This window comes from Ictalurus furcatus, chromosome 7, assembly GCF_023375685.1.
Source record: "Ictalurus furcatus strain D&B chromosome 7, Billie_1.0, whole genome shotgun sequence".
In the NCBI taxonomy this organism is placed as follows: Eukaryota; Metazoa; Chordata; class Actinopteri; order Siluriformes; family Ictaluridae; genus Ictalurus; species Ictalurus furcatus.
The window spans coordinates 9,041,576-9,054,211 of record NC_071261.1 but is presented as its reverse complement, the minus strand read 5'-3'; the positions used below and the strand labels follow the sequence as shown (position 1 = coordinate 9,054,211).

General features: G+C 42.8%; 2 protein-coding genes across 13 annotated transcripts in view; one reads left to right on the top strand and one right to left on the bottom strand.

The window, feature by feature from the left end:
- Positions 1–4,158, top strand: part of cacnb2a (calcium channel, voltage-dependent, beta 2a) — a 68,631-nt gene extending 64,473 nt beyond the window's left edge. For all 6 annotated transcript variants that reach the window (XM_053628245.1, XM_053628247.1, XM_053628248.1 and 3 more), the window contains one exon: positions 2,376–4,158. In XM_053628245.1, the coding sequence (XP_053484220.1) occupies positions 2,376–3,077 (702 nt within the window). In that variant the 3' untranslated portion in view covers positions 3,078–4,158. The remainder of the gene's footprint in view (positions 1–2,375) is intronic.
- A 1,405-nt stretch (positions 4,159–5,563) lies between these two features.
- The window catches only part of nsun6 (NOP2/Sun RNA methyltransferase 6), a 15,510-nt gene continuing 8,437 nt past the window's right edge, over positions 5,564–12,636 (bottom strand). For 5 of the 7 annotated variants that reach the window (XM_053628254.1, XM_053628255.1, XM_053628252.1 and 2 more), the window contains 8 exons: positions 12,423–12,576; positions 12,226–12,307; positions 11,997–12,116; positions 10,606–10,753; positions 9,868–10,019; positions 6,649–6,774; positions 6,436–6,468; positions 5,564–6,344 (listed from right to left, as the gene is read on the bottom strand). In XM_053628254.1, coding sequence (XP_053484229.1) covers positions 6,156–6,344; positions 6,436–6,468; positions 6,649–6,774; positions 9,868–10,019; positions 10,606–10,753; positions 11,997–12,116; positions 12,226–12,307; positions 12,423–12,576 — 1,004 coding nt within the window. In that variant the 3' untranslated portion in view covers positions 5,564–6,155. The remainder of the gene's footprint in view (positions 6,345–6,435; positions 6,469–6,648; positions 6,775–9,867; positions 10,020–10,605; positions 10,754–11,996; positions 12,117–12,225; positions 12,308–12,422; positions 12,577–12,636) is intronic. The other 2 variants (XM_053628257.1, XM_053628258.1) reach the window with 2 other exon arrangements.

The window sequence follows — 12,636 nt, the reverse complement described above, 5'->3', positions numbered from 1 at the left end:
TATTGAAACAGGGAAATATTCCGCAATATATAGCTGTTTCAGGGATTGTAGAAGGCGGCGGATGCAAGCGCAGATTTTTATTGACTAAAGTGCAAGACAAACAACCAAAACGGTGAAAACAAGATTCATAAACGTAACAGCGGACTCGAGGCAAAAACGTGCGGACTATGAGAACGGCTGGATGACACGTGAACACAACAACAACAAAAGCTTGACAGTCCGGTGCTGAAAAACTAGAACTAGCCGTATATAGAGGTACTTATTAGGGATACTACAGAACAGGTGTGAGTGATCAGTGGGACATGTGACATGCTGGGGCTGATGGGTAACGTAGTTCAGTGTGGATTTCAGCATTAACTACGACACACAGCTGCTTCATTGAAAGATTGAAGTCTTGTTCCTCGGCTTTGATGTTACGCAAACCGTTGTTATAGCTTGTTACTGGTTAAATCTTGCTCAATATTACCTGGAAGAGCCTATTATAAGACAAAGTTAGATATATATTCCTAAAATGAGATTACTTTTCTAATGCAAAACATGCCTGACAAGATCATTTTTCTTTTTTCACAAAAAAATAACACTCATCTCCGAGAAACAAGGCTTTTTTTTTTAATATATATGTATACTTTCTTGGAATTTCTTTTTTTTGCAGTGTACAGAGTTTGTTGTCCCGGACTTTTGTTTTCATAGGTCCTTGGTCTACATGATGTTGTTTGTTTAGGTGTTCTCTAACAACCTCTGGGTTCTTACAAGAACAGGCGTGTTTATATTGAGAGTGGACTCCATTTAACCAGTTATGCGACTGCTTCCTAACTAATTTAGGGGTTTCACAGTGATGGGGGGGGTGAATACTTATGCAATCACATCTTTTGTGTAGATTTATATAGACATATAATCCCAGTTAAGTTCCAGGTTGTAACACTACAAAATGTGGAAATTCAACAAAGGGAATACTTATGCAAAGCAGTGTACAGAGTGTGTGTGTGTGTGTGTGTGTGTGTCAGTACATGTTATATTCTAAAAATAATGATCTCTTTATTGCCTGCTGTGGCTTTTGTTCAGGAGGCTACAGATGCATAGCTTTGTCTATGGTGAGTGTGGGTGTGCGAGTGGAGAGAGAAGAAGAGAGTGTCAGTTATTCTTACATTCAGACTCGATTCTAAATTTTACACTTCAGCTGACTTTAGTGAACACTAAGCAGCCAACATGAAATCAACCACATGAGTTAAAATACCTATTAAAGGTCTACTTACTTCAGAATAAACATACTCATGTGACATTACTGAGTGTGAGAAAGCTGACTGAAACGGTCTGATCTGATTTGCAGTGGTTTGCAGTGGTCTCATATTCTGTGTGTGTGTGTATATATATATATATAAACTCATTCCCTCCTGAAACGCTGCTGGCATGGTGCCGGAACTTTTTTCTTTTTTTTTTTTTTTTTTTTAAGAACCAACCCATTTAAGCACCAAACAACAATCTAAAGAGCTTTCCTAATGCACATGAAGAATTGTACATCTGGCTCTGAGAGCATGTTATACCATCCAAAGTTAAAGACGCAGACATCTGATTAGACAGATACATGTTCTGTATTGCTTTTAAAGAGTTTTTAGATGCTTAAAGCATCAGGAAGGTAACGTCTACTTAGGTTGTTGCCTATCAATTGGTTATTTCCTTTACAGTATTTAATATCGGGAGTAATCCAGTCCCTCCACGTTTTTTTTCTGCAATCGCAGAAATGAACGCAAAATCGAGCAAACTCCCGAATATTTGACCGCAGATTTTCAGCAGGTTCGGGCCAAAACGTGTCATGTGACATCATCACAACGCGCATTCGGTCAAAGCCCTCTGCGATTCACGTGCGTCGAATACGAGTACAGCTGAACGGTCTCATTTACCAACAAACATCACTGGGAAAGACTATTATGTGCAATTTCACCAATTCATGTAGTTTTCCACACACACACAAAAAAAAAGCACAAAATATTCTGCAAATTTTTTAAAAAAGCCGCAGTAAATTCGAGCGTTATTGGCCGCGACAATCACGGTGAAATCCTGTATGGACCGGCAATCTTGCCATTTTCATATCTTATCAAAATAACTCGCCCCAAACCAACAACATTTTCATAATAAAACTGAAGAGATTTTGCTAGCTAAGAAAGGGCTGTTTTACACTGTGGAATGGTTCCAGCACCAGAACCTTGTCAGTAGAAAAAGTGTGTTGTGTGCTGTATATCTGTCTAAATCTGATGCTTCTTACTGCTTTGGATTGAAGTGAGAGTGTCTAAGAAGGAGAGAGATGCATGCACATTCTGCAATGCCGTTCATTTTGTGTTTCACCACGAGTATGTTTGTGCATGTTTTCTCCAACCCAGGGCACGGGGGGCGCCCAGAAGGCTGAGAAGTCATCAGGCGAGAGGAAGAGCTCTCTAGAAGATCACCACCACCACCACCACCATAACCGTCACCACCATCGCTTGCAAAAGCAAGAGAGCCTGGACCAAGCTGAGGAGGACGATCCTGAGGAAGAGGCTAATAGAGAACAGAGAGTCTTACGGAGTGAGCGAAGAGCACCGCACATACACCACCGCTGTTCATCCACACGGACCGATCAACACAATCACCACCATCACCACCACCACCATCACAGTCGCACAACACACACACTCTCCAGACAAGAGACGCTGGAGAGCAGAGACTCTGCATGTGCAGAGCCGCACGCCACTCTCACACACTCAGATCCACCTACACACTCGCATACACGCCACACAGGGGAGGAAGAGGAAGAGGAGGACGAGGAGGAGGAGGAGGACGACGACGACGACGAGGAAGAAGAAGAGGAGGAGGAGGAAGATCAGCCTGTTCAACATAACCATCATCACCACCATCATCATCACGCTAAGGCAGGGAGGGACAGAGAGCGCGAGCACGATCACAGTGAACGGAACGGCCGGCAGCGTGGACAGCAGAGATCACAACGAGAACGCTATCACGAGTGTGAAAGCCAACACTCTATTGAAGGAGAAGAGAAAAAAGACGAGACGGACTGGGAGACCGATCCCTACATCGAGCAGTAACACACACACACACACACACACACACAGACAGACATGGACTGCATCGAACAGACGTTAAAACATCATACACCAAAAGCTAGATTCAGGTCCAGAATTATTGCCAACCTTGATCAACATCAGTGAAGACAAAAGTAGGGAACATTTAAAGGTGCAGTTTGTAATGTTTAAAATGTGTCCCTAGACCTATAATAATGATATCACTTCGAAGATAATGTTGGAAAAACTGCTATGTGCAATATTGCAGGGTGATTGATTGGCCTAGTGTCTTCATTTCAGGCTTCAAGCCTGGAAACGAGCTCCTGGAAAGTCATCCAACTCAACTTTTCATAGATTCATCGTGACTGACCTCACCGACAGCAGAAGGCGTGAATAATTACAAACTGCTCCTTTAATACCGAGACACGATGTACTGTATAGAATGCTCTGGAATGCCATTCTGGAGATGCGTCGAATTTGGCAACGTCGTTATAAATCCGTGGAATAAACTAAATGTCTTCTAAACAGAACGTTAAGTACGTTGTCTACCCTCCTGGACATTGCGTCTATCATTCCAAATATTATTATAGTTCACATTTTGAGGGATTATGGGATACTTGTCCATACAGATACTTTAGTGTTGTGCCTATGAACTGCCAAATCTGTAGCGATGGACGCATCGAACTAGTAAACAATGGACGTTTCTTTGAATGCCACAAACGCCAGTGGTGTAGATGACGCACGGGGTCAGATTTCTGTTTCGGTCTCATCCGACGTGTTCCAGTTCACTTTAGGTTCAGGCTCATTGCAAAGAATAAATGTGTAGTAATATAAAATAAATTAGATATAGAACATAGAAAATGATGAAGCTAATAATGCTAATTCTGGGCCTGTCACACCTCACACACATATACACACATACACCATGTGCTGCTATCCTGCCCTCTGGACTTTTGGCTCTCTGTTACTATGCCTCCTTTGTAAAGACTGGTGTTTTTAAAGATAACATTATTGTAAATAAGATCTAGGTATCCATGCAGACTTGTTCTATCAGTGTGTGGACACGTGAATATTAAACAATAAATATGAGTCATTATTAATTTCCTATGGCATGAATAATGGAGGTGTGTTTTTCCTATCTGGTTGACCTTTGATCTTTGTTTCTTTTGAATTATTTTGCATCTACCTTTGAATGCATTCTAGTTGCTCTTGGATTAGAGAGAAATGTGATTAAATGTCATTTGAAATGATACACTTTAATTCAGAACATCATTTCTACATTCAACAGGATTCAACTAATAGTTTTGATTAGGCAGGTGAAGATATACAGTGTACTCCGGTAATATTGGCACCCTTGGTAAATATGAGCAAAGGCGGCTGTGAAAAAATTGTCTTCATTGTTTAAACTTCTGTTCAAAACATTCACAAATATACTCTGCTCGCATGGATATCAAACAATTGCAAACAAAACACAGGTGTACTTTATATACGTTTGTTAAATATAGGTGGGCCACAATTATTGGCGGCCTTTTAGTCAATACTTTGTGCTAGCTCCCTTTGCCAAGATAACAGCTCTGAGTTTTCTCCTATAATCCCTGATGAGGTTGGAGAATGCATGGTGAGGGATCTGAGACCGTTCCTAAATACAGAATCTCTCCAGATCCTTCACATCTCCTCTTCAGGTCACCCCACAGGTTTTCTATGGGTTTCAAGTATCTGCATGACCTATACATTGTGCTGCTACCATATGATTGGTTGACTGGATACATATACAGTTTGTGTGTGTGTGTGTGTGTGTTTAGTCCCATTAATTCTTTAATTCTCTGTTTTATGCAAATATACACATGCAATTTGGTTGATTTAATTGATTCGTGAGTGAACTACAGTGAAGCACATGCCCCTGCCTTTAATGCATGCACACACACACACACACACACACACACAATGCTCTCAAGCCCATCTCAGCTGTGCTCCTAAAATAACCAACATGATTCTCCACCCTGATTTCCCTCTTCATTTGTTTCAAGATCTGCAGGGATGAATTGTACATTTTTAGTCTGTGACTTGTTACATATTGCCTGTATATGGTGATTACTGTCTACTAAGATTCATCCAAAAACTGCGTGTGTGTGTGTGTGTGTGTGTGCGTTCCCGAAAGGAGGAATGATGAAATGGTTCCGATTGGTCACTATAAATAGGATGCTGAAGGATCTGTGAATGTCCCAGGTGGGGAGGCAGTCATTTTAAGTCGTCATAACAGCAGCAACGATGGTGCTGAAGTCTAATTTTGGGTGCAAAAATGCTTCCAGACACCCCCACGTTCACACTCGCTAACCATCAAGTCCTGTGCAGCTCCTTACAATGAACTTTCTTCTAAATCGGGATTCGTCTACTTAAATAGACAACCCCAACATTAGACAACGAGTCTTAAAGACACGTCAATTATATAGGAGTGATGGACCCAAATGAACTTTCCCTCCGGGTGTATGTGTCTTTACACAAGAGATCAGTTCAATCGAATTTCTTTATTGCCTGACCACTTAAATCACTGCTCTGGTGTCAGATCTGCCTGTGAGATCATCTAAAATAACTATTTAAAAAGGTATCTGCTTTCAGAACGTTTATCCGTGTTCGTTTACAAAATGCGCTCACTAAATATTAAAGCATGTTCATTTCCATGTGTCCATTTCCATGTGTCCATCTTCTTAATATTCTTCCGGCATTTTGATTAAAAACTGGCTCCGCTTCTCCATTTTAAAAAAATAATTAAAAACAAAAAACAAAAAACTGTTCAGTGTTCGCATCTGTTGATTAACAAATTCAGCTTCTGGTCATTGGCTGTGTGTGTGAGAAACTGTCAATACCATCGTGTCCTCTGGCTGCATGTTGCTTCCTGGTCACAGTCCAATGGTCACGCAAACCCAACCATCACCATAGCAGCCGTTGCGTCACTGTTGTCATGGCAACGGAAGCAGAACTACGCATGGCACCACCCCTTCTCTCCCCTCCATTCATGCCGTCCGTTCACCCCTCCCTCCCAGGCACTCGTTTCCATCGGCCTCCTCGAGCTGCTTCGGGAGCACGTGTTCGAGCGAACGTGCGTTATCTCTTGCTGAACTTCGCTATGAAGAACCCGATAGTGTCCGTGTTGGCTTTTAGCAGGAGATCGTCAGAGGCGTGACTGTCAGTAGCCTCGCGCCATGATAATTCTGGGCGGAACCTCTGCAGCAGCCTCCGCTGGTCACGTGATAATCCGGCTCCAGGCATGCCTTGGGATCCAAGGTGTGGCTCCTGGGAAATGAAAAAAGATGCCATTTTATCTATCAAGACTTTACTTAGAGTCAATTACGACTTTTTTTTTTTACCAAATATATTCGCACACCATGCTGGACTGGCATGTACGGATCAGCAAAACCTTAAGACAAGCGCACACACAAAATAAATAAATAAATCATTGTTCATGGGTCAAAGCCCTGACCTTATTTTCATTAAACCAGACGTTAGGTAAAATTGCTAGCTAGAGGACCTTAAAGTTGATACTAGCATTTTCAGCATAACTATTCTATACAATACTTGTCTGAGCTCATACTCTCACCTGTGGCTCCAGAGTTAAACAAGGGAATGTTTTCAATGCCCAGGCCACCTGCTCTTCATTCTCAGCAAGTGTTACAGTGCAGGTACTATACACCAACACACCTCCCTTCTTCAAGAGCTGCACAGCCTGTAACACACACAGTCACGGTACATGTACTACATTGTGATACAGACAAACGGCCCCATCACAATACAGATTCATAACAGGTGCCAGCTTTCCAGCCCTGATACTGCACTGTGTTATTACGTTCATACTTTATGTCTGCAGGAAATGGGCTCCAGGATGCACATTTGCAATCCTGGTCTAAAACAATATCCTACAGGGAATGGACTTGGCACAGACGAGAAAGCAAACTGCACCATCTACTGGCAATTACTGCATGTCACACACACACAAGCAAGGGGTTGTGTTTTCTGTGTGTATGGGCCTTTTACCTCTGCGCAGTGGTCAAGAACCTGATATCGGTTTGTTTTTGTTTGCTTTTTAACGCCTATGGCTATTTTCATGGCGAGAAATATACGTTTTTTTAACATCTATATTTTTTCCCCCTAAAAATTCTAAAATTGCATTAAGTTTAACTTTGTTACAAATTTCTTCGAGTGTTGACTGAATAAAAAAAGGTTTCTCACGGGGTTAAGACCGGTACAGTCTAATCAAACATGTTTCAGGGATAATGAAATGATGGAGTCTGGCAGAAGGTACATGTTGGTGAGTCTTCTCCTAATATTAAAAACTCCTGTGTCGTCCTGGAGTGACCTGTTCGACAGAGGGTGTAGACGATCTTTGTTTCTTGTTAGGTCTAAAATTATTTGTTTTGTTTTTTTTAAGTTCCAGAGGAGATTCTACAGAAGTGTATCTGTTCCTGCATGCTCAGATCTACTTTGTGATTGTGTAAATGTGGTTTGATTTGTAGTCTGAAAGGTCGGATACGTCTTGGTTTTTGTTCGTATAGGCTTGAAGAAGGGGTTGAGAAAACAGGAAGCTGGATTTTCTTTGTTGTAAAAAGAAAGGCCCCTAATGCCAGGCGTACGCCTCGATGATGTCATATGCCAGGCGTACGCCTCGATGATGTCATATGCCAGGCGTACGCCTCGATGATGTCATATGCCAGTCGTACGCCTCGATGATGTCATATGCCAGTCGTACGCCTCGATGATGTCATATGCCAGTCGTACGCCTTGATGTCAAATGCCAGTCGTACGCCTTGATGTCAAATGCCAGTCGTACGCCTTGATGATGTCAAATGCCAGTCGTACGCCTTGATGATGTCAAATGCCAGTCGTACGCCTTGATGATGTCATATGCCAGACGTACGCCTTGATGATGTCATATGCCAGGCGTACGCCTTGATGATGTCATATGCCAGACGTACGCCTTGATGATGTCATATGCCAGGCGTACGCCTTGATGATGTCAAATGCCAGTCGTACGCCTTGATGATGTCAAATGCCAGTCGTACGCCTTGATGATGTCAAATGCCAGTCGTACGCCTTGATGATGTCATATGCCAGTCGTACGCCTTGATGATGTCATATGCCAGACGTACGCCTTGATGATGTCATATGCCAGACGTACGCCTTGATGATGTCATATGCCAGACGTACGCCTTGATGATGTCATATGCCAGACGTACGCCTTGATGATGTCATATGCCAGACGTACACCTTGATGATGTCATATGCCAGACATACGCCTTGATGATGTCATATGCCAGATATATGCCTTGATGATGTCATATGCCAGATGTATGCCTTGATGATGTCATATGCCAGACGTATGCCTTGATGATGTCATATGCCAGACGTACGCCTTGATGATGTCATATGCCAGTCGTACGCCTTGATGATATACGGATATACAAGAGTCGGATATACGATTTCCTGGCTGATCCATACACTATACATTCATAATCCAGGCGAAATCAAATTAGTGTTCTGTAGAGATTTAATAAGTACTGGACTTTCGGCACCCCGTTTTGTTTTTAGCAAAAACCTTTCAAATGTTCATGGCTTTAAGATATTTATCTTTTAAAATCTTTACGTGAGGGATAAAACTTTTACTGTCAAGAGCTGTTCCAAGGAATTTGGTTTCCTTAACCACTCTGATGTGTTCACCATCCATGAATACCTCTGGACCAAGACGGAGAGAGCGAATCTGATTCCAGACCTTTTCTGCTGATGTCAGACCAGATACAAATTGTCTCCAGCTTTTCCTTTTAGCTTCATTTATTATTCTTCGAGCTTGTGCGCTACTTATTTTAACCTTAACAGGATTTTCTGAATGCTTACTGGGGATTCTGAAAGCTTGCAGTTATTAAACTCACAGAAATCTCAGAGCATGTCTTGACCAGCCGATTGATTGGAGTGAGCCGTTCCAACCTCCCGTCTAGGTGAGACACGGGTCACAACTCACGGCAAACAAGTCGCCCCTTTTATGGCTCTTTGTGAACAGTATTGGGATACCGAGGATCTATTTTACTCTGGATCTTTACAGAGAGATGAAGGATGGTATTAGCACATCTAGATGGAAAAGGCGTGTGCAAAAAGTATAATCGAGTATAATTATAACCCTCGTAAAGTGTTCTTCTCTCTTGCCCAAGGAGAAGACCCTAGAACTACGGAGGGAAGGAGCATGCCACTGTTCCTATCATGAGCTGCCACCAAGAAGATGGGTCTCATGCCGTACCCGGAACTTGATACCTAAATTTGTAGTTCAAGATATCAACAGGAACTCGTGGTGTTAAGGGGCAGGGCTAGCAGCATACCATTTCAACCATTTCCCATACCGCTGATCCTACACAGGGTCGTGGAGGAGCCTGGAGCTGGAACTCAGGGCACAAAACGGGGGGACGCCTTGGAAAGGGTGCCAACCCATCACAGGGCACACATTCACACACTACGGACAAGTTAGAAATGCCAATCAGCCTACCACGCATGGAGTGTTGGAGGAAACCCCCAAAGCACAGGGAGAACATGCAAACTCTATGTAGGGTGGAGGCGGGATTAAATCCTCCAACCCTGAAGGTGCGAGGCAAACATGCTAACCACTAAACCACCGTGCAATGAAACATTAACCAAAGTCAAAAAAATGTACAATATGTGCTAAAATCATTTGCATCACTTGGTGGTGTTGTGAATGAAATGATGACCGTGTCTCTTAAGTGAAAAATTAGAGAAGTTCCATTACTTTCCTGTTTTCCGTGTACGTATGTGTCCCTACCGTGCGGAACAGTTTTCTCTGTAAAGGCTGGTATGAGCACACTTCCTTGAGACCGTAGTTGAGCGCCATGTTAGGTCTCTGTCCCAGCCCACTGCATGGAGCGTCCAATAAAATCCGATCAAAACTCTCTTCTGGGAACGGAGGAGTGTCTGCTGACATGCACAAAATTATACAATCACATATCAAAATCAGCATTGCTCAATAAAGGCTTCATAAATGATCTGCCTTACAAAATAGGACACTCTGACAGACGTTCTGTTCAAACCCACGGCTGGTGCGAACTTAAACATCATTCTCAAATCTGATTGGTCAGAAGGTGTTGGATTCATTTTCTATAAAAGAGCACCTCTGACAGGCGTACCAGCTGCGGCAGCCACGTCTATGCTAGTGTACTCGGTTTAATACGTCATCAGCGCTAGTAATAACTCATTTCACAGGGAATTGTATGGCACAAGCTCCACATAAACAGATCTGTATCTGTAAGGTAGCATTTATTTAAACATTTTGGGACGTAGTATGCAATGCCAGTGCTTTGTAACAGTTCGCTTTCCACCACTGGAGAGTTTTCAGTACGGAGGACAGCAGTTTATACCTGCTATAAGATAACGCCTTACAAATATTCCACAACATTAACTGTACAAAGGAATAGAAATAGGTCATGAATAAATTTTAAATCGTAACCGAAACGTGCTGTTTTCGGAAAATGTTTAACTGAAATGAAGGTGATCTGGTCAGTACCTGTACTACAGTCGTGGGTAAGATCAGAGCAGACGGCCTGTATGCTGTTGTAACAGTGCGCTTTAATGCAGTGTAGACGCAGAGCCTGAGCGTTCTCACTGATCTTCTCCACTTTGGATTTGATCTTGTCCAGAGCCACTACCACTCCCTGTCACAGACACAAAACACCAAGGAGAAATCGAGTAAATAAAGCACACGTGTAGATGAACGTGAAATCGTTACATACAGATGAAGCTCCATGTGGTATAAACCACTCCTTGCTAGAAAAGAGAAAAATCTATTAGAAACATCATTCATCTAAATGCATCTGAAATGTAATCAATCAGACAAGGCGTGTTTGGTGTCTGATGTCTGCGTGTTTAGATTTGTGCTGGGACTCTAAGAATAATGTATCTAACAGCTGGGGCAGTGGTATGTCAGTGGTTAAAGGCTATGGGTTACTGATCAGAAGGTCAGGAGTTCAAGCCCCGGCACTGCCTAGCTACCACTGTTGGGCCCTTGAGCAAGGCCCTTAACCCTCAACTGCTCAGTTGTATAAATGAGATAAACGTTAGTCACTCTGGATAAGAGCGTCTGCCAAAAACGCCGTAAAATAAATAAATAAATATAAAGAAATGATTGCTTCCAGTTTAGCCCTGTGCAAACTGCATGATTCAAACATTACTCTCTTGCCTCAAACTGTTTTGAGTTGTTCAGTATCCAGTACACAGTAGATTTGTGTACATGGATCTGACACTGTATGACAAGCTGTGATTCAGGACGATGAACAAAATCGCACTGAAAAGCTAAAAACAGTAACGGCAGCCATCAGTAGCAGCTGGAACTGCTTTGTTTCTCAGCGCACTGTTTAGTTTGTCACTCTCTGTACAAGCAAAGGATTCTGAGTCATCGGTCATGTTTACATTAGCAACGATCCCACAATCCCACAGCACAGCTGCCAATCAGAGTTTAAAATCAAATGTATGCAGTGTTGTATATAAATCAGCCATAATATTAAAACTACCTGCCTAATTTTGTGTACGTCCCCCTTGTGCCACCAAAACAGCTCTGATGCGTCCCACAGAGGCTTGGTTGGATTGAGAACTGGGACTGGGGAATTTGAAGGCCGGTTACGCACCTTGAACTCTGTCATGTTCCTCAAAACATTCCTGAACAGTGTTTTGCAGTGTGTCAGAGAGCATTACCCTGCTGAAAGAGGCCACTGATATTAAGGAATACCGTTGTCATGAAGGGGTGTACTTGGTCTGCAACAGTGTTTAAGTAGGTGGTACGTGTCAAAGTAACATCCACAGACTGTGCGTCAGATTGTCCTTCCTTGGACCACTTACGGTAGGTACTAAACACTGCATACTGGGAACAATACCGAGCCATGTACACACAGTCACACTCACCTGATCAGCCATGAGAGCAGCTATGTGTGTAGTCTTTCCTCCAGGAGCTGCACACATGTCCAAGATCCTCTCACCAGGACGAGGCCCCAAAACATGGCCCACCACCACTGACGGGAGGTTCTGCGCATGTGTGCATGCATGCGCACACGCACACACAGAATGATTATTATTACATGACGGATTATTATTCCATCTCAATATAGTCCTTCAGACAAACATGAAGTCATACCTGCAGGAACACTTCATTTGGGAGCACGCCATCAAAGGATGGGCTTTGGTAAAGAGCGTCCACCATCCTAATGGCCACGCCTCTAAAAACGAGACAAAGAGAAAAAAGGAAATCACAAAAAGATGAGGATCCATTTCTAAGATTTGGTTAACCAATTTGTTTTCCTTTCTTCTGATTTAGGGGAATTGCAAATTTACCTCACTGGTCCTTCTGCACAGAATATATCAGAACGGTTCATCACACACACACCATTCCCCAAGAAGACCTTCTTCCCCAGGAACTCTTTAGCTCCTCGTGTGCACCTGCCCTCCACATCTGAGAACACTGACACTGCGTCACCTGCTTTCATAACTGAGACATGCAGAAAACACACACACACAGCTGCTATGTTAATGGCAAATTTTGCCCATT